Here is a 21,992-nt window from a genome sequence, read left to right on the forward strand (position 1 = left end):
GTTTTTTTTTGTCATGTTTTATCATGTTTATCACTTTCTATCATAAAAGTGATGTAGAGTTAAATTACACATTTCTACTTCTGCAACCTCCTACTCTCAAGAGCAGGACACGTCACCCCCTTGGTTCTCACCCAGCACTATCCTAGTCTCTAGTGTACTCCCACTCAGTCAGGAACTCTAAAGGAATACATCTTCTAGACGACAGGCAAAAGACTGCACGATTACGACATCGTAACCGTGCAGTCGTTTGTCTGTCTGATGTGCCTACACTGAACGGGCAGTCGTTCAGTGTAGGTACATCAATCATCTGCAAACATTTTGAACCCGACGATAGTCAGATTATACAACATATTTGCACGATGATAGAAGTCTACACGACCAGCGGGAGCGCGCATCGCTGGTCGTCTTAAGCTGGCCACACATCTAAAGATTATCTGTCCAACCAGCCAACTCCCATGCGTTACCAGATTTTCATTCCAACCAATCAACTAGTTGTCTGGTTGGACAGATAATCTTTAGATGTGTGGCCAGCTTTAGACTTTTTTTTTTTTTTTACACAATCTGCAAATGATGTTCAAACGATTATCGAACGATAACAATATCATTATCGTTCAATTTAACAGTCTAGTGGATGTGTGCCTTAACTCTTCCTGTCTGCCCTTCCCAAGGCAGAGTCATTGAGTGCTACGGTAACGGTCACTTACTCAGTTGTCTAAATATCTCACGTCTTATTTTTTCCTTCGGCACTGTTTGAAATTGTATTTGTGTGTATTATTGTAAATTTCTCTGTACTGCGCTACGGACACTTGGTGGCACCATATAAATAAAAATTATTATCTTATAACAACAACAACAACATTTTGAATATTTAAAGGAATTTTTTCTGTTATTGCCAAGAAGTCCAATATGAATTGAAATTAAAAAAAATGTTTACACAAAATGTGTGACATATTTTAAGCGAATGAAACAAACTTTTTTTTCCCCATATACTGTAAAAAGTATATGTGAATATATTGTGCAACTGTCTCTTAAGACTTTTTGTAGATAAAACCATTGTATTCACTTAAAATGATTGAACATGGAATGAGGCTGGATCAGTATAGTAAAATTCTCATTATTAAAATGTTTTTTTTTTTTTTTTTTAAACGTCAAATGTTTGTTATATGCAAACATTACATTGGAACAATGGTGTCTTACCAGACTTACAGCTGTCAGCAAGGTCATCTTCCAAAACCACTACCATAGATCGAGGGATACTACCCACAGACAATCTCTGGACCTAAACACAATTTTATGACATAAGAAAGTCAAGCTTTGTGTACAATTCTCCACATATGAAATCTTATATTGAATAGTTCCTATAGTGAAGTACTGCTACACAGGACAGGGTGTTCATCAAAGCAAAGTGTGTATGTATCTCTTCTGTGTTAATTAATGTGCTAGCATATAATTACTACTTATGTCAACCCTTTGCTTGCTTTCTTCCTAGCTACAATTGGCTGATCTGCCCAAATTAAAAGAAAATGCTATTGAGAAAACTCTTGCAGGGGCAACCCCGCAAGCAAGTATTCTTTTTCTGTACAGCATTTTCTGTTGATAATTTCCTTACTCTAGGGGTGTACCACCAGTAATTCTCATGTTTATGCAAATTATATTAGGCCAGGTATTGAATTCTTAGGGCAGCAATTGTGTAAGAATCCCCTTGTGTTTGTTAATATGTCCAAAGTACAAATTTAAGTGCATTACTGGAAAGCAAACTAGTTACCAACAGCATAGGATACTCGTCTCCTTTGAATAGGAAAGTCATTTGGTTAAGTTGTAGTATGCATGCTGTAGGAACATGATTAGTATCGCCTGCCAACTAATAGATCCAATTATGGCAGCTATTTAAATCAGTTCCAATCACAATGCAGACTATGCACCTTCTGATGAAACCGGGAGTGCCATAAGCTCGGAGAAACGAGTCAAGGAAAAAAAGATTGTCCACTTTGCACGGACTATTTAATTTCTCTGAATCTATTCTTTATCAGACGGCTGACAGTAGACAGAGCACTTAGGACATATACTGTCGGAAGCTGCGAAGCCCCACACTGAGTCATTGCAGTCTGCATACATCAGACGGCGCCTCAGCTCCCAGCCGCACGGACAATGGGAAGCGGCACCCGATGCACTGCCAGGAATTGATCAACCAGCAGCAGATGCCTGGGATCCCACCAGCAGCTTAGAGGATACAGGGGACTATTATACACTGGTTCATTTGGGCAATCCGTTCCCCATCTAGATTGCTGCCCTAACGGAACTTGAATGCTCATCTAAAAGAGGACATCTCTCTTTAATCCAGAGGTACTCACTTATAGGGAGTGGACTATATAGTAAGAGCCTGACATTGTGGAAACTTACAGGAGAGGGACTCACAGAGGGGTTCCGCATTCTATCCTATTGTGCACTATATTTGCTCCCATCGATCCATGTACCCTATATTTTATTGCGTCTATTGTATTCAAAACTGAATACTGTGTGATGCAAATGCATTTTTATTGACCAGCTGATTTTTAATAAATTTGTTTCTTGATATAGTATGGTCACTTGATCAAACTAGCGCTCCACTTTTTATTTGATTTACTGTAAATGTAAACATGAGATGCAAGCAAATATTCCTTAAAACAGAGCATGTTTTACTTAGGCATTTCTACATGACAAATTTTTTGTATCTCCTTTATAGCAATCACCTGCTCCTGTATTTTGATCTCCTGGTAATCCCTGCAGCTAGCGGGAGATGACAGGTCAGAGAGGCAGGTAAATTTGTTAGAGTTGCAGCCTTCTTCATTGGTACACGCAACGGGAGGAGAGAACGAGTAAAACTGTTCAAAGTCAGCTTTCACTGTGAGGACGTGTTTACACTTATTGCACATAAAGTCCTGCTCATACTCTAGAACTTTCACTAGAGTGGTTCGGATAACTGTACCAGTGACTGACAGGAAATGCCCCACATCTCTGGTCCGGGGAATGTGCTCTCGTGTTAGTTCTGGACAGACAGGCAAACCTGTGAGTATGGAAATAAACATTAAAGGATGTGATACAATTACTATAACATGTTCTTTTAAAAAAAAATAGACAAAGTTTGTCCAGAGAAGTTAAAAATGGTATTGAATAGTAAAAAAAAAAAAAAAAAAAATACAAAAAAAAAAAAAAAAACATAAAATGAATTTTAACCATTTTAATTCACTTCTGGTTTACAGTCTTCCTAAATGGTACAACTATATTTTATTTTTAAATAAAGTTTAGTAAAATATTATTTAAATTCTGTCCCTTAGCAAGGTATTAGAAAAGTACTGCCAGCACATCATAAAAATAAAATTGACAGCAAATTAATTAATTGCTGGCTTACAATATCTTGTCCATCTAGCTCACTCTTATAAGAAACGCCCTTTGAGAATATACCTGTGCAGGACCTCCCCTCTTCTACTATTCTAAGGTACTGAAAATGTCAGTTTCCTCTCATCCCAATCTTGCTTACCATTTTTTCTCATATCATTTATGTAACAAAGAGAGAGAGATTATATATATATATATAATTATACACACACACACACACACACACACACACACACACACACCAATTACATCCCTACTCATGAAAATGTTAATTTCTAAAATCTCTGGGCACAACAGCACAGGCTGGTGAGACACCTGATCGCTATAAGGGGACTTACCGGTTATTCTTGAATGCAAATTCTGCTTCATTATGAATTTCTCATTTTGTGAGGTAGACTGCACGAGGCTCATTGCTGCTCGCCGCAAAGCATTATCAAAGACTGGCAAGACCTCATTTGGAAAAGCATTGAAATAGTCTCCAATCTCCATGTTAGTTTCAAACAACGTCATGGCATTCACAACCACGGAGTAATGAGCATCCTCATCACTTTCCAGAAGTATTTGAATTAGATCTTTGTGGTGTTGTTGTAGGGTATAGGACTCAAACACCTGGCCCACCAGGGCTACTTGTTCTGGATACAAATACATGCTCACAATCAGCAGGAACTGAAAATGAGAAGAGAGAACATTTTACAGTCCATCTCTAGGTAAAAGTGAAAAATACTTATTAATTAAGGTGACAGAAGACCAAAAATCATCAAAAAAGGAAAAAAAAAAAGTAGTAGAAGGGGAGTAAAGAAATGGCCAACTAGTATGGACCAAAAGAAAAAAACAACAACAAAAAAAAAAAAAAAAAAAAAAAAACTTCCAGCTAAAATATAATCCAATGACTATATTTGAAAAACGAAACCCTTACTGTTTCACATGTTCTATTAAAGGCTTCTTACACAGAGATTTCACAAAACTACAGAATCTCTACCACTCAAACTCGAAGAAAAAGCAATGACATTCCGACCATTAAGACTGACGCCTTAATGGACATGTTCCTTGCGCAATACAGATATGGTATGCTATCATACCCTGTGGATACCTGCCGATTCATCACTCTTAGAGTGAGACTGCCGTCACTCACACAGTGGTGGAGCTGCTAATTCACAGGAAATACACACATGCAGTCTATGCAACTGTAGGTCTGAGCAGTTCTGTGGCACACCCATCCCACTCAGTACCCACGACCATCCTACTGGGTTCCAAAAATACTCGCACTCCATACATCCATCTCATACTTGCCAACTCCATGAAATAGTAATCTCTGACTCCCTGAAGAGTCTAGCAATATCCCTGATTACATCCATATATAAAAAAAACATATATACAGTCAAATGGGATCATTAGTATTACTCCCCTTGCATTGGTTATAATGCACAATGATCCTTACGGCTACATGCATTTTGTGAAAAGTATCAGTATGTTTTAAACAAGTAGATCTTACTAACTGCTTTGGGTCTCATTTACATTTTAATGTATATCAATGTTATGGCATGCCTCAGATGTAGCAGTAAACATCTACTTTAACTCTGCTCATAGATGTTGCTTTCACAATCTCCATGAAATGCTTTTTCAAAAGTAGGAAAGTATGATCCATCCCATTCAGTATCCACATTCAGCTCCCACAAATAACTAGACTTATAGTAGACTCACATACCTAATAACTCCTTTTCTTTGAGGTCCATAGGGTCCACAGGGATAGCATGGGGATATTATGGTTGGAAGACCAGGCACCAAACAGTTAAAGCTTCTGCTTCCAGAATGCCCCGAGTCCTTTCCCATATATACCCCATCACTAGCAATAGGATTTCAGTTTTGTTAACAAGCCTCAAGGCAGGAGAAGGAAAGAGGAGAAGGAAGAACAATCGTACACCAGAAACGCTCTTACATAAGATGAATGATTCTGTGACCGAGAGAATATAACCCAATGAAGCCAGGTGCATCAGGGTGGGTGCCCTGTGGACCTTGAAGAAAAGGAGTTATCTAGGCAAGTCTACCATAACTAATTTTCTTCTTTGGGGTCCACAGGGATACCATGGGGACGTCCTAAAGCAGTTTGCCTAAGGTGCTAGACGCTCCTGAGCAGAAAGGAGAACTCGCCGCGCCAAAAGGAAGCATCCTGAGAGGCAAAAGTATCAAAAAGGCATAAAACCTAAGAAAAGTGTGGACAGAAGACCACGTGGCTGCCTTACACAACTGTTCAGCGGAGGAACCACAATTAAAATGTGCACAATGGCCCTACAGGCCGAGTAGAATGTGCTGTCACCGTGCTTGGGAAAAAAAGATCAGCCTGTGTGTACACCTGAGAGATAGTCATGCGTAGCCATCTCGCCAAATTCTGCTTATTAGCTGGCCATCCTCGTTTGTGAAAACCATAGAATACAAAAAGAGCATCTTATTTTCTAAGAGTTTGTATGCGCCACATAGATACAGAGAGCAGGAACTACATCCAGGGACGCTTCACCTACAGAAAGGTCTGGAGCCTGAAAAGCTGGAACAATAAGTTCTTAATTCACATGAAAACAGGACACTAACTTAGGAAGGTGACCCTCCCTTCTAAACAGCTTTAGCCTTGTGAAAAATCAAAAATGGGAAGCGACAAGAGAGTGCTGCCAAATCAGAAACTCTGAGCATAAGAAATAGCAAGAAAAAAGGGTCTTTGCTGTTAACTACTTCAAATCCACAGAGTCCAAAGGTTCAAATAGGGAAGTTTGTAGACCCTTAAGAACCAAAAGACAAATCCCACGGTGCTGCCGGTGGAACAAAAAGGAGTCTGTATTCGCATAACTCCTTACAAACAAAATTCTAAACATCTGGTAATGAAGAAATCTTCTTCTGAAACCAGACTGACTCAAAGTGGCCAGGCATAGACCTTTGTCTAATCCTGCCTGAAGAAAAGCCAGCACTTTGGAAATCCTGAATATCTTAGGATCAATACTACCTATGGGAATTATACTAAAAATACCAAACTCTGTAATAGAGGCGGGCAGAGGCAGGCTTCTGTGCCCTAATCATCGCTTGAATTACAGAACTGGAAAAACCTTTTGCTCTAAGGATTGAATATTCAAGAGCCATGTCGTCAAAGCCAGACAGGGTAAGTCCGGATGTCGGCAGGGACCCTGCGTTAGCAGATCCTGCCATAGAGGAAGAGGGTATGGACTATCTATGGACAGATTCTGGATGTCAGTGAACCAATGACGTCTGGACCAAGCCAGAGCCACCAGTATTACCGTTTCGCCTTCCTGCTTGAATTTTCTTAAAACTCTTAGGGAGTATTAAGAGGAAAGAGATATGCCAGCTTGAAATCCCATCTTACTGAAGTGTGTCCACGAAGGTTGCTGATGGGTCATCTCTGGATCTACCTGGGGACATTGTGGTTGTGGCATGACGCCATGATATCTCTCTCTCTGGTAGACCCCATTTGTTTATCAGGAGCTGAAACACTCCTGGATGGAGAGGCCACTCTCCGGCGTGTATGTCCTGGCGACTTAGGAAGTCTGCTTCCCAAATTGAGTACTCCTGGTATGAATAGTGCCAAGATGGCCAGAAGATGATGTTCTGCCCAAATCAGAATGTTTCTCACTTTCTTCATGGCTGCATAACTTCTTGCGTCTCCCTGATGTTTGAGGTAGGCCACTGTAGTCGCATTGTCGGACTGGATCTGGACCTGCCTGCCCTGGAGCAGGTCCTGTGCCATAACAAGAGCTCTGTATACTGCTCACAGTTCCAGAATGTTCATTGGCAGATGACTTTCTTGATTTGTCCATCTTCTCTGAAAGGGGTGATGGACTTGTCACTGCCCACCGCATCTGCGTAGGCTGGCGTCCGTGGTGAGAAGTACCCAATTTGGAATCCAGGACGGGCACCTTTTGTTTAGGTGATCCTTTCTCAGCCAGCGCAGGAGGGAGTGACAAACCTCTGGAGTGAGAAGGATCCTCTGAGACTTTATAAGATGATGCTGTCTGTTCCACCTGGAGAGAATCAATCTTTGTAGAGGCCAGGAATGGAACTGAACATACCCCCACTATGTCGAAGGTGGATACCACTGACCCTTGGACTTGCATTGCTAACAGAATGGATACCCTTCTCTTGCGTAGCAGCTTGCGTATTCGCAATGATAGATCCGCAATCTTGTCCTCTGGCAGAAACACTCTTTGTGGCAGAGAATCCAGAAATGCTCCCAGATGTACCATCTGCTTTGTTGGAAAAAGTGACGATTTATTCCAATTGATTATCCAGCCATGCCTTTGTAGGCAGGCTATGGTCATTTGAAGATGGTTTTGTAACATAACCGGAGTCTGTGCCAATATCAGAAGGTCGTCCAGATATGGCAGAATTCTGACTCCCTGACACCTGAGATAGGCCGCCATGACTGCCATTATTTTGGTGAATACCCGGGGAGCCATAGATAGGCCAAAGGGTAGAGCCTGAAATTGGTAATGTTGCTGAAGGCAGCAAACCGTAAGAATTGTTGGTGGAATGGTATAATAGGAACATGCAGATATGCATCCTGAACGTCCAGAGAAAACATGTAATCCCCCGGCTCCATTGCCAAAATAATTGACCAGAGAGTTTCCATACGAAACTTGGGTACATGGATAAACCCGACTTTTGTCCAGGAATGATGATGTTTGTCCATGCAAGATGACGTTTTGCCTCTGAGTCCCATTTTTTTGGAGGGAAAAATCCAAAATCGGCGTGCAAACTCGAACCCTATCAGAGCCTGCACATCCCTACCTGAAATTGAGGGCATACCCCTGAGAGACCACTTCTCACTTCAGGCATCTGTAGTTGTCTGATGCCAATAATCTGCAAACTGAAGAAGTCGGCCTTCCACCCGGGCTCCCCGCCCGCTCCATTGAGGGCTTTGTTGTCCGGCTTAGAAGCTGGACGTTTGCCAGGCCTCTTAGTTTGTCGCTTAGACTTGCGGACACTAGTTGGCCTAGAGGAAGACTGTTCCTTTGCTCGTCAACGAGGACAGAAGGACTGAAAATATGAGATATGGTAAGAACTTACCTTTGTTATATCTATTTCTACGAAGTCCATAGGGTTCCACAGGATACCTTGGGGTATAGGAGATGACGTCAGGCATCGGGCCCCATAGAGTTAAGTTTCCAGTCCTCCAAGGATGCACTAGGGTCCCCCTCCTATACCCCGCCCCCGAGCCAAGGCATCTCAGTTAGTTACCAAGCCATAGGCCGGAGGTGGAGAAAGAGGAGAGAGAAAAAAGATCTGGACACACACACAAGAATCACATTCTCACCAGAGGGAGACGGAAAAACCGGTGACCAGAGTAAAGTCCATCTGCAGCACAGGTGCGACAGGACGGGAGACCTGTGGAACCCTATGGACTTCGTAGAAATATGAGATATGGTAAGAACTTACCTTTGTTATCTCTATTTTCTACTTCAGGGTCCATAGGGTATCCACAGGATACCTTGGGGATGTCCCAAAGCAGTATCCTTTAAGAGTGGGGACGCTCCTGTGCTGAAAGGAGAAACATCCGCCCGAAGAAAGCATCCTGAGAGGCGAAGGTGTCAAACGTGTAATACCTCACGAAGGTATGGACAGAGGACCACGTAGCAGCCTTGCAGATCTGGACTGCAGAGGCACCACGTCGAGCTGTCCACGAAGGACCCACAGACCTAGTGGAATGAGCCTTCACAGAAGGAGGAACCGGAAGGCCTTCATGAAGATAAGCTTCAGAAATAGCCATACGGATCCAGGCTGCCAAAGTTTGCTTTGAAGCAGGCCAACCCTTTTTACGGAAGCCATAGGAGGACAAACAAGGCGTCCGACTTCCTAAACGAAGAAGTGCGGTCAACATAAGTCCTTAAGGCCCGCACCACATCCAAAGTGGCCTCACCCACTGAAAGACCAGGTGAGTTAAAAGCCGGAACAACTATTTCCTCATTAATATGAAACTGGGAAACAACTTTGGGAAGAAATTCAGGTCGAGTGCGTAGCACCGCCCTGTTCCCATGAAAAATCAAGAAAGGGGGTCCACAAGAGAGCCCCTAAATCAGAAACACGTCTGGCCGAAGTTATGGCCAGAAGGAAAACAGTCTTAGCTGTTAGCCATTTAAGATCCACTGAGCCCAGTGGTTCAAACGGCGGTCCTTGGAGAGCCCTCAGGACCACAGCCAAGTCCCATGGCGCCACAGGTGGAACAAAAGGCGGCTGAATACGCAGAACGCCCTGCATAAAGGTGCGTACATCGGGGATTGTAGCAATCCTACGGTGAAACCAGACAGACGGGGCAGAAACCTGCACCTTCAAAGAAGCAAGGCGAAGCCCATGGTCCAGTCCCGCCTGTAGGAAGACGAGTACCCGAGACAGATGAAACTCCCGCGGTGCATAACCCCTCAGTCGACACCACTGGAAGAACGTATGCCACACGCGATGGTATATTCTCGCGGAAGACGGTTTCCGAGCTCTTAGCATGGTCCGCACTACAGAGCTGAAAAACCCCCAGGACCTTAACATGGCCGTCTCAACAGCCACGCCGTCAAAGACAGCCGAGTCAGGTCCGGGTGAAGACAAGGAACCTGTGACAGAAGGTCCGGTCGTAGCGGCAACCGCAGAGGACTGTCCACGGACAGACCCTGAAGGTCTGAGAACCAGTGCAGTCTGGGCCATGCGGGAGCTATCAACAGGAGCGTCCCTCCTTCCTATTTGAATTTCCGGATTACCCGTGGAAGAAGGGAAACCTGAGGAAAGAGGTAAGCAAACCGGAACGTCCACCGGACGGACAGAGCATCCACCAAAGATGCCTCTTCGTCTCTTGTGCGAGACCCGTACACCGGCAACTTGTTGTTGTGCCGGGACGCCTTGAGGTCTATCTCTGGAAGACCCCACCTGTCCACCAGCAGTTGAAAAACGTCCGGGTGCAGGGACCATTCCCCCGGATGAACGTCCTAGCGACTGAGAAAGTCCGCCTCCCAGTTTAGCACTCCCGGGATGAAGACAGCTGATATGGCCGGAAGATTGCGCTCCGCCCATACCAGGATCCGAGACACCTCTACGAGAGCCGCCCGACTTCGGGTTCCTCCTTGCCGGTTTATGTAGGCCACGGTGGTAGCGTTGTCCGACTGGACCTGCACTGGGCGACCCTGGAGAACCCGATGTGCCTGCTGGAGAGCATTGAAAACCGCTCGGAGTTCCAAGATGTTTATTGGAAGCTCCGCTTCCGCCGGAGTCCACCTGCCCTGGAACAAGTGTGGACCAGAATCTGCTCCCCAGCCCCGAAGACTGGCGTCCGTTGTCAACAGGACCCAATTCGCCACCCAGAACGGAAGACCCCTATTGAGATGGGTCGTCTGCAACCACCAGGCAAGGGACAGGCGAACCTCCGGAGTGAGCACGATCGACTGGGATTTCAGAGACTGAGGCAGTCCATTCCATTTGGACAGGATCAGGTGCTGCAGAGGTCTGGAGTGAAACTAGGCATATTCCACCATGTCGAATACCGACACCATGGAGCCCAGTAACCTCATCGCCGAGTGCAGAGACACACGGCGGCTCTGCAGACAACTGCGCACCCTCGACTGTAAGGCAGCGATCTTTTCCCCGTCACAAAGATCCTTTGCTGTCCCGAGTCCAATAAAGCTCCGAGGTGCAGAATCCGCTGAGACAGGATCAGGGTGGACTTCTGCCAGTTTATTAACCAGCCGTGCCGCTGCAGTAGTGCAATGGTCAGGTCCAAGTGGCGGAGAAGGAGCTCCGGAGATCCTGCCACTAAGAGAAGGTCGTCCAAGTACGGCAACATGCGGACCCCTTGCAGCCGCAGGGAAGCCGCCATGACCGCCATCACCTTGGTGAAAACACGTGGTGCTGTCGCCAGGCCAAAAGGTAAAGCCCGGAACTGAAAGTGGTCGCTGCGGATTGCAAACCTGAGGAACTGCTGATGGCGCAAAAGAATAGGGACATGCAGGTAAGCGTCCTGTATGTCCAATGACACCATGTAGTCCCCAGGTTCCAGCGCCAGAATGATGGACCATAGGGTCTCCATCCGAAACTTCGGCACACGCAAAGATTTGTTGAGAGCTTTGAGGTTGAGAATCGGACGAAACGCCCCATTGGGTTTCTGCACCAAAAAGAGATTGGAATAGAAACCCTGGCCCCTCTGGGAGAATGGAACAGGCACTATAACTTCAGCCTGGAGCATAGTGTGCAAAACCTTCCGCAGCTCCGTGGCTTTGTTCCGGTCTGATGGTAGACTCGTGGTGAAGAACCGAGCCGGGGGCCTGTGCCGGAAGGAGAGGGCATACCCGTGTGAGACCACCTCGAGAACCCAAGTGTCTGTCGTGGTGACCGACCAACACTGGGCGAACTGCAGCAGGCGGCCTCCCACTTTGGGATCCCCCAAAGGGAGGCCCGGACCGTCAGGCCGCAGGCTTGTCATCTGGCTTAGGGGCCGGACGTCTGGTACTCCAGGCCTGTTTCCGGGGCTTGGCCGATTTCTTGGGTCCAGCAGGTCGGGGAAAGGACTGTGTCTTAGGCCTACCCTGGGCCCTATAAGACCGAAAGGACGGAGTACCTGAACGAGAAGGAACAGCAGCCGACGGGAGACATGCCGATTTAGCTGCCACCAGCGTGGCTACAGGTCCGGACCGAAGAGAACTTCTCCATTAAAAGGCAACGCCTCCAAACCCTTTTTGGAATCAGCGTCCGCCTTCCAGGATCGCAACCACAAGGTGCGACGAGCAGCCACAGCTGCCGAAGAAATTTGAGATGCCAGGGTACTAATATCCAAGGCCGCTTCGTTGATATAAGTGGCCGAATCCCGGAGATTGCCGATCAACTCGGTCTGCTCAGCCGAACAGTCGGAATCGAAGGACGCCTCCAACGAATCAAGCCCAGCGCTCCATAGCTCGGGCAACCCAGCAAATGGCCATAGCCGGCTGCGCTACCCCCCCCCCCCGCAAGGGAATAGACGGACTTCAGGCAGATCTCCACCTTGCGGTCCGTAGCATCCTTAAGGGAGGACATGGATGGCATGGGTAATGTGGCACTACGGACAAGGCGTGTCACATGAGAATCCACCTGAGGCGGGGATTCCCACTTGGCAAAATAATTGTCCGCAAACGGATACACCACTGCTAAACGCCTTTGAGGCTGATATCGTTTGCCTGGCTGTTTCACGCTTCCTCCAGGTGGTCAACTAATTGCCCCGAAAGAGGAAACACTGTGGTATCTCCTTTAACATCTTTGAAAAAGGCGTATTTGGACTTTGATACCGGAGGCTCCTCATCCTCAATAACTAAAGCAGTACGGACTGCACGAATAAGGCCAGGTATATACACCTCAGACTTAGCGTCCGACTCTTTAGGACGGAGAAATTCCTGGTCAGAAAGATCCAGAATCTCCCCATCATCGGACGTCCCGTCGTCGTCGTCATCCTCATAAGGAGCAGACAGAGACGCCACCGGCCGCTTGTGAGGCCTCATCACAGACTCCCCTTGCAACACTTCTGACAATTGCTGTACAGAGCTTGTTAACGAATTAACCCACGCAGGCTCATGAGACCTGAGGAGGGGAAAGAGGGAGACTGTGGGGTACCATCAATTGTCTTGGGAAACCCTGCATGGGTGACGACACCACTGACTGCTGGGACAAACCCATCTGAGTGAGGGCAGGCTGCGGAGCTAACTGGCCCACGAGGGTTGTAAGCGCTTTGGCAAAACAAGCCCAGGGCGGCTCCTGTACCGGAGCCGTAATCGGTCGCGTCAACGAATAACACCGTCGACATAGTCCCCCCGCACTGCCGTCCCCCTCCGCTATAGGTACCTTGCATGTAGTACATAAAAGCTGGAGAGGAAAATGACTTTCAGACATAATGGTAAGTATGTGACCCCTCTCACTGATACTCGTTAGTATAGTGTGAGACCACCCTGCAAGCACCGCACCGCAAGGGCTTTAGCAGAAAGTATAGGGACAGTTAAATGCTGACAGATAGAAAATGAAAGTACAGGCAGCAGACGCTAGCATAGGTCACATACAATGCAAAGAAATCAATTCCTGCACTATCAGCACTGATCCTCAACTACACAGACTCAGAGCTTGGTAGGACACAGCGCTGCATACACAGACCTTATCCAACGGAGGAGAGGTATGCAGGGGGACCCAGACCACGATGCCAGCGTTCTTCAGCGTCCAGCAGCGCTCACCATGCTTCATTCCAAAGATGGCCACCGAGGAGCAGAGAGGAGGCCGGCCTGGGGGAGGAGCGCTGACACAGGACCAGTCAGCGTGTGCAGAGAGTGCTGTGTGCAGCGGGGGAGGCGCCGGCTGTGAGACAGGGAAGGCACGCTCCTGGCATGCATTTAACCCCTGGGAGGCCGCAGCGCTACCGCTCTGCCGCGGTCCTGCTGTCCCAGGGGGGTAGTGGAAGCGCAGGTTAGAACCTGGCTCCACGCTGCAGCCAGTCCCCAGGGAGCGCCCTGCCTGGGGACTTTGGACCATGTAACAGCGGGGACCCACCGCGGGACCCTGCCCCTTACCTTGCTGTCCCCCTTGATTCCGGCCATGGTCCTGAACATCTGGGGTCACCGCTAGCTGTGACCCCAGATGCCTACCAGCATCCCCGGATCAGTACCGGCGTTCTGGTACCGGCGGGGGTGTAGGGAAGACAGCATGGATGTCAGGACTGACTGTCCATGCTGTACTTCCAGATGTGCAGCCACAGCTGCTTGAAGAAAACTTCAGGGGCTCTTCTTAGCCCCCACTCCAACAGGTGCATCAGACTCCGGCCGGGCACCAAACTAAACTGAGATGCCTTGGTTCGGGGGCGGGGTATAGGAGGGGGACTCTAGTGCATCCTGGAAGGACTGAAAACTAAACTCTACGGTGCCCGATGCCTGACGTCATCACCTATACCCCAAAGGTATCCTGTGGTTACCCTATGGACCCTGAAGTAGAAAAGAAACCTGCCTAGATCTAGTCTTTGACTTAGATGGCAGACCTGCAGATTTTGAAGTGGAAATCTTCAGCGAAGACTCTGATGGAATAGGCAATGTAGCATTTCTGATTAAGGGCCGTATTCAATTAGAGGTGAAAAGTTCGAATCCGCGGATGTAGTCATTTCTCCTGGCGAAAACTTATCCCCGTATTCAAATCTAAAGTCTTTTTCGCATACGCGAAAAGTCAATGCAATGTAATCAGCGGAAAAGTGTCGTCCCCCCCCCCCCAGCCCTCTTTGGACTGTCCCCCAAAGGTAAGCTGTCAAATTTTTATTTTTTATTTTTTTTTAAAGACTTTAAACACACCCAAAAAAAGTACTTTGATTTTGGGGGTGGAAAAGTGAAAAGTTGTGGGACAAAATTAAAAACTAGCGAAATAGACTTCTAGGGGGTCCCCAATTATGGGGCAGGTGTTTCTTTGATTGCAGGTGCATTTTTTTTTTTACATGATTTAAAACTTTACATTATCAACTTAAAAATATGCTAGTACCCATTTTCAAGTACTCCAAATTTGATGGGAGTAGTTATTTTCGCGAAAAAAATATACTGCTTAATGCTATTCTGCACCACTTGTGTAAATGTGCTAATTGGCACCAATTGTGACAACTAAAGTGCCCCAAATACCTTCATTAGGGCTAATCAGGGGCATCTATAGTGATCCCCAATGTTAGTACATCTTTTTGGGGGTGTCAGGCTGAGTTCCCCATTTTTGACAGGACTTTGCCGTTTCAGTTTCGCCGGGTGCAGTTTTCACGTCCTTTCTAATTGAATACAGGAAATAGCGGTAATGTGCCCGATACTTTTCCGCATACAAAACCAGCGATGTAGGCGAAAACCTTGCATGCAAAAAACTATTGCGGGTGTGAAACTAATTGAATACGGCCCTAAATGTGTTACATGAGCATCCACTTTAGGATGTACCTCCCACTTAGTACATACAGAAGGTGTGAACGGATACAATAATGTTATTCTTTTATTCACATAAAATTGTTTATCAGGATTAGCCCATGCCTCCTCGATAAGATCTGTGAGCTGATCAGATACAGGTAATTCCGTTTTGACCACTTCCGGGGGTGATTAAACATTGTAGCCTTCTTAGTATGAGCTGGTCCATCATCCTAAATATCTATGATTGTTTTAACCGCTCTCACCAAAGAAGGAACATCCACTGTGGACGGATGATCCTCCTCCCCAGAACTAGATCCTGGAGAGGAACCCTGTGCGTATTACACTTGTCTGCTTTATCAAGGCCATCATAACAACCCTTGCACCACTCCCCACTCCTTGCACATCTTTCCTTGTTCTTGCTCACCCTCTATATATCCTTAGTGTGACTCACTCCTCAATATCTACCAAGTCCTCACTCACTCCTGCTCGGTCCAGTACCCACTCAGACCCCACCCCCTGCACATAACCCCAGTCTCCCCTCACCCCTTGCTCCATTACATTCCCACTTAACCCCTGCACATGTTACCATATGTAATCGAATCAACAAAATATAATTTCATAGGTGTTAGTATTAGGGCAAATAAGTTGAATTGAATTATGATTAATGTAATAAGTGTGATTTCAACCATGATCAGGACTGTACATATATTTTAAAGTAAGGAATAGATAAAACAGGTTTTGAATGTATAAAATCTTGCAGATAAAGTCAGCAGGTCACCTGGCTTGGATCACTTAAAATGCACACAGATACTGGTATGCGCAGAGGAGTGTTTTAAATGCAGAGTTAAAGACGATTGTCAGAAGTCTGCATATCTTTAGCAATTGTATGTTATCTGGCCATTTGTTTGTAGGTCAGAGGAACTGACGACATAGGATCAATTGAACCACTAACAAATTCCAATTGTTGATGTTTACACTCCAACTAAGCAAACGGAAACCTTTGATGAGCTATCAGACTTTATGACTCCAGCAAACTTCCTCAGCTTGTCACCTTTGAGCAGAACAATCTAACATGTTTTACGACACCTTGGAATATGGCAACCCTAAGATTCTTGTCTCACTGAGAATATGTAAATTTGGATTGTTAAGGTCTAGGATATAAGGCAGAGTTTTGGAGCTAGTTAGTTAGTTCAGAGGGACAGAGAAAAGGAAAGGATCCTAAGACATCAGAAGGTGGTAGTTATGCATTTTTACCCTAAAAGAAATTCTTGTAAGTGTACAGTATGTGTATTAATTGCTTAAGTTTGTAATAGTAAATAGTTTGTAAATAGCTTTTTGCGACCGCCTCTGAATGAGGGCCATAGTTCCTTACACCACATGAGCGAATCACATGCATATGTATAGGAATGTTCATGTGATGTAAATTGTTGTCCGATTGGACTAGTATTAATGTCGGCCCTTTTGTTATGAGCCAACCTAATTTGTAAGCCTATAATAATATATTTGCAGATATATGATACAGAAGACATATCAATATATGATATATATATAGTACATAAGATTCCACATTCAATACACATATATCCAGTCCCTACTCATCCCCTGCACATCTTCCCACCACTGCTAACAAACAGCACACTTCCCCAGGGACCTACTCCGTCCCTGCAAATATCCTTAGTCCCTGGTCAAACATATCCACAGTCTGGCTGCAACTAACTTCCAGATGGGGGGTGGAGCATGTGGACAAGAGGGTCAGCCCGACCTCTCTATGATGGAAAGGGGTACTACTGAAATATTTCCTGCTGTATCCTCTGAATAAATGACATGATGTCATCACAGCCCAGTGGCCCCGCACTCAGCGCTCATGGACTTAACTTTGTACTGAGACTGTGCCAGACCTAATAAACCTCTCAGTGAGCCCCCAAAAAGCCCCAAAACACCTCCCAATCATTAACATAATTACGGCTAATTGCTCTCCTAATCATAGAAGAAATCCTCTAAGCGAGCTAAAGTCGGCCATATTTGTACACTTATTTGAAGTCACTGAGTAGACCCCTTGCAGACGGCTACTTGACATCAGCAACGTTATGGAATTCCCCATATTAAACATGGGGCATATTTTAACAAACAAGATCTAGCTAACAAAACAAGCCCCTAGGTGTATATTTACTTAAGTGTTGATGTTGAGTTGTTGCCCATAGCAACCAGATTCTAGCTATTATCTTCTAGAAAGTGCTAGAAAACTGAGAAGTAGAATCTGATCTAAAACGTACTTCAGTAAATATACCCCCTAGTCTTAAATCGTCCTCTATCGAGTTATGCCTTCCAAAGAATACTTCGAAATAGCTAAATGGACACTAATCAAACAGGAGGTGGAGAAAAAATAGTGGCATTTTAAACATTCCAAACATCTCAGTTTTCTTTTTTATACCGTGAAACTTAGCATCCAGCACTGAGTGACAGTTCTACATGGACACGTAAAATTTCAGCTCAGTACGTCCAATAACTTTTGATGTTTAGCCCCTCAAAACACAAATGACCCCCTCTCTCAATTCTAATGGCGAAATGCAGTTTGATTCAGCCTTAATATAAGGGCACTACCTACCTATTATTTGAAAAAATATACTCATGATACACTCTAGGGTAAGTGTATGTAAAGAGAAAGTAACACTAGATACGCTTAAAGTCCTGCTCAATAGGTTTGATTTTATTTTATAGTCTTACAGATAAAATATTTCTGTTATATTGCATAAGAAAAGGCTTCAAAAGTAGTTTTCCCAGATTCAGAGTATTCCCGTTACATAACCTTCTTTGTCTCTTCAGACCATTCATCTTGTAGATGTTCTAAGAGGCATCTGTACCGACCTTACGCAAGAATCAGGTTTACCTTAAATCAGATCAGAAACCGCACATGTTATTTCTCGATTGTGCTTGCCAGTTATACAGGGTGACTGCAGGAACTTGAATATGCCTGGAACATTACAATGAAAACATTAAATGAAACACTGTTGCTGGCTGCCTACAACATTTGAAAATATGTCAAGATGTACTCTCAAAATGTTTGAATTGACCCATAAACTTTTTCTTTTTTATTTATTATTAATTATTATTATTATTATTATTATTAGAATATTTGGCCAGGGCTTTTACACATTCAATAGTTATAAAATACTCTTAAAACACACATTTTAGGTAATTGTGTTTTCATAGGATAAAACCCCTGTAGTATACCTTCTAATTAATCTCCTGTGTATAACACAGACCTAGGCCCATATTCAATTAGTTTTGCACCCGCAATACTTTTTTGCATGCTGTACTTTTCGCCAACATCGTCCACCCCCACTACTTGCCGGTTTCAAAATCAAAAGACGCGAAAACACAACCCAGCGGATGCAAACCAGGCGAAAAGTGCTGTCAGAATTGGGAAAATCAGCCTGACACCCCCTAGAAGATACACTAATATTGGGGGATCAATGTACATGTCCCCAAATAGCCCTAATAAAGCTATTTGGGGTTCTTAAGGTGTGTAAATTTCTTATAATTAGTGACTTTGCACAAGTTGTGAAGAATAGCATTAAGCAGTTTTTAGGTGAAAATAAGTAGCCCTGTCAAATTTGTGGTACAGGTTGAGTCTCCCATATCCAAATATTCCGAAATACGGAATATTCCGAAATACGGAATATTTTTAGCATGGCTGAGATAGTGAAACTTTTGATTTTTGATGGTTCAATGTACACAAACTTTATTAAGGCACACAATTATTAAAAATAAAGTATAAAATGACCTATAGGCTGTGTGTATAAGGTGTATATGACACAAATGAATTTCATGTATGTACACAAACTTTGTTTGAGCCACAAAATTATTGAAAATATTGTATAAAATTACCTGCAGATTGTGTGTATAAGGTGTATATTATTCATAAATGCATTCTGTGTTTAGATTTGGGCCCTATTCCTAAGACATTTCAATATGGTATGCAATTATTCCAAAATACGGAATATTCCGATATCCAAAATACCCCTGGTCCCAAGCATTTTGGATATGGGAGACTCAACCTGTACTTGAAAATGGGTGCAAGCATGGTTTAAAGTCGCTAAAGTTATATATTAAAAAAAAAAAAAAAAACCACGTTAAAAAAACCCTGCACCTTAAGCAAGTACCTGCAATTATAAAAAAAAAAAAAAAACCACTGCACACATACTTGCATTCCCCCCAAGTCTACTTCGCTAGTTTCTAAGGTTGTAAAAAGGGGGCGTGAAAGTGCAAAGTGATTTTTTTGGGGTGTTCCTCAGTTTTTATTATGGGTGTTTTGATGCAGTTATTCTTAGGGGGGCTGTCCCAAGGGTGCTGAGTGGCTTCCCCACCTTTGCACCACAAAATTAAGAGTTATGGTATAACAAAACTTTGTTAACTCTTTCTTTCGAGGTCCATAGGGTCCCCAGAAATTACTTTGGGGTATGTAGTTGGAGTGATCCAGGCACCAAACAGTTAACAAGCTCTTAGCTCCCAGGATCCCCCTCCCTATATACCTCGCCCCTTGCTACAGGCAGTTCGTTTGTCATCAAGCCCAAGCAGGAGAAGGAAAAAGATGAGAAGGAAGGACAATTGTACTCTAGATACACGCTCTCTAAGAAGAGGGAATCAAAAAATACAAAAGACAAAAAAAAAGGATTACCCAATAACACCAGGTGCGTTAGGGTGGGTGTCCTGTGGACCCTATGGACCTCGAAGAAAAAGTGTTAACAAAAAGGTACGTTATTACCATAACTCTTCATTTCTTCTTCGGGGTCCCTGGGGTCCACAGAATTTACCTTGGGGATGCCCCAAAGCAGTTCCATTTAAGGATGGGGACGCTCCTGTGTTTCAGTAGAAAGGAGAATCCATCCTGAGAGGCAAATGTGTCAAATGCATAAAATTTAACAAAGGTGAGGAAGTAAGACCACGTGGCTGCCTTGCACAATTGTTCAGCAGAGGTACCATGATGAACCGCCCACAAAGGTCCCACAGACCGCGTAGAATGTGCAGTTAAGCTTGTGTGTACGCTTGAAAAATTGCCATACGAAGCCATGTGGCCAGAGTCTGCTTGTTAGCTGGCCAGCCTCGCTTATGACAGCCATACAACACAAAAAGAATCTGACTTCCTAATGGAGTTGGTGTGATTGACGTAGATAAGTAACGCACGTACAACATCCAATGTTGTGTCGAAGCTGGATTATTGGCTGAGACAAGATCAGTTTAAAATTGAATCACAGCAACACCATCTTGCGACTGGCCGCAAGACGCCATTTTGCGAATGGCCGCCTAAGCGCCATTTTAGATAAACTCACACTTCAGTACATGTGGCGATATTACTATTAGCATCATGCAATTGCATCTGTGACCATCGCCATAAGTTACGGCGATTCATCAAAAGCCCATTTCATGACTTTACGTAGTTTGGGTGCTCTGGATAAAGTGTATATTATAATTCCCCTAAAGGATATATTTCAGAAATGGCTGTACAGTATGTCAAAATTAGATTGCATTAGCTAAACAGAGCAAATGGCCACGTGACAACTAGCTTGTCTAGACAAGCTTCCTGGATATAACGTCTGCTCTCACTCCAGGTGGCCCTGCTCGAATACAGCAAGAGGGTCGTTCGTAGCACCTTACATTAGCAGGCTTCCTGTAATAAAATACCTTCAAAGCCAAGAGTGTTATCTGAGGTTTGGGTCTTGTAGCTGTGCTAATTTGCATTTACACAAGAACCTGTGAGAACAAAAGGACTGTACTTTTGAGCCTGGGAAGGGTGGGGGCTGCTGAGAGAGGGGGGCATGTGGAACTATAAGGCTCAGCATTCCACACTGCTAGGTGTTCACTTAGTTTAAGTGAGATTTAAGTGCACCATTTCTCATACACACATTAATAGGCACAATTGCGCTGGTAACTAATCACATATTAGCGAATGCATAAGATCCTGTATGAAAACGCTGTTTATTAGCTTCATGCGCACGCATCTGCCCAAAGTTAACTAGCGTCTTTACATCACACCCCGCATACTTACACATTACATATTCACATAAAAGGTTTAATAAGCTTTAAAGTATAAGATTTAAGTTTGTTCATTCTGTGAAATAAAGATTTGGTAACTAAGGTTTTATACATGATAAGTAAGCAGTGATTGGTATTGTACTGATGCGTACTCTTTCAACAGTATTCCGGTACCATCGTTGTGGAGATCGCATCATGCATTCTCAACTTATGGACCGCAGAGACTTCAAGGAACAAAATGTACATTATATGAACAACTGTTAGAATGTTGCATAAGGCAGGAAACCAGAGACCCCCAGTTGTTAGAGGCTGGGTTGTGTATTTGAATCAACCTGTTAAATGCCTTGTAACATATGCCCTCTCATTGAGGACCAAAGGTATTAGCAACAAACTTCTCTATTGTTTTGTTTATTTCTGGGGGGTATAAATATGTGTGCTCTGACCCTGGGTTCCTAGTCTTTGTGCTGAATGCTGATTGACGAGGGGTTTCTTGCTGATAACATCTGGACCAGAGAGCGCTGCGTATGTATAATTATACTTGGGTCTGTATAATCTCTTTGCACTAAGATTACATGAGGATCATAGCGTGTAACTGCTGTACTTTTACTTCAATAATACTTAGTGCTTTGGAACCACATGTTCTAGGTCTGGAGTCTTTATTTACTGGATGACTGCGTACGCAAATTA

The 21,992-nt window shown here is 44.4% G+C and overlaps 1 protein-coding gene across 3 annotated transcripts in view; it reads right to left on the reverse strand.

Annotated features, from left to right (window-relative positions):
• MCM9 (minichromosome maintenance 9 homologous recombination repair factor) overlaps window positions 1-21,992 on the reverse strand; it is a 137,253-nt gene that overhangs the window by 106,981 nt on the left and 8,280 nt on the right. For 2 of the 3 annotated variants that reach the window (XM_088480978.1, XM_088480979.1), the window contains exons 2-5: window positions 18,160-18,243; window positions 3,714-4,041; window positions 2,730-3,043; window positions 1,198-1,279 (exon numbers count right to left, since the gene is read on the reverse strand). In XM_088480978.1, coding sequence (XP_088337104.1) covers window positions 1,198-1,279; window positions 2,730-3,043; window positions 3,714-4,023 — 706 coding nt within the window. In that variant the 5' untranslated portion in view covers window positions 4,024-4,041; window positions 18,160-18,243. The remainder of the gene's footprint in view (window positions 1-1,197; window positions 1,280-2,729; window positions 3,044-3,713; window positions 4,042-18,159; window positions 18,244-21,992) is intronic. The other variant, XM_088480980.1, reaches the window with a different exon arrangement.

Source organism: Taudactylus pleione, unplaced genomic scaffold, assembly GCF_031769625.1.
Source record: "Taudactylus pleione unplaced genomic scaffold, aTauple2 ptg000259l, whole genome shotgun sequence".
NCBI lineage: Eukaryota > Metazoa > Chordata > Amphibia > Anura > Myobatrachidae > Taudactylus > Taudactylus pleione.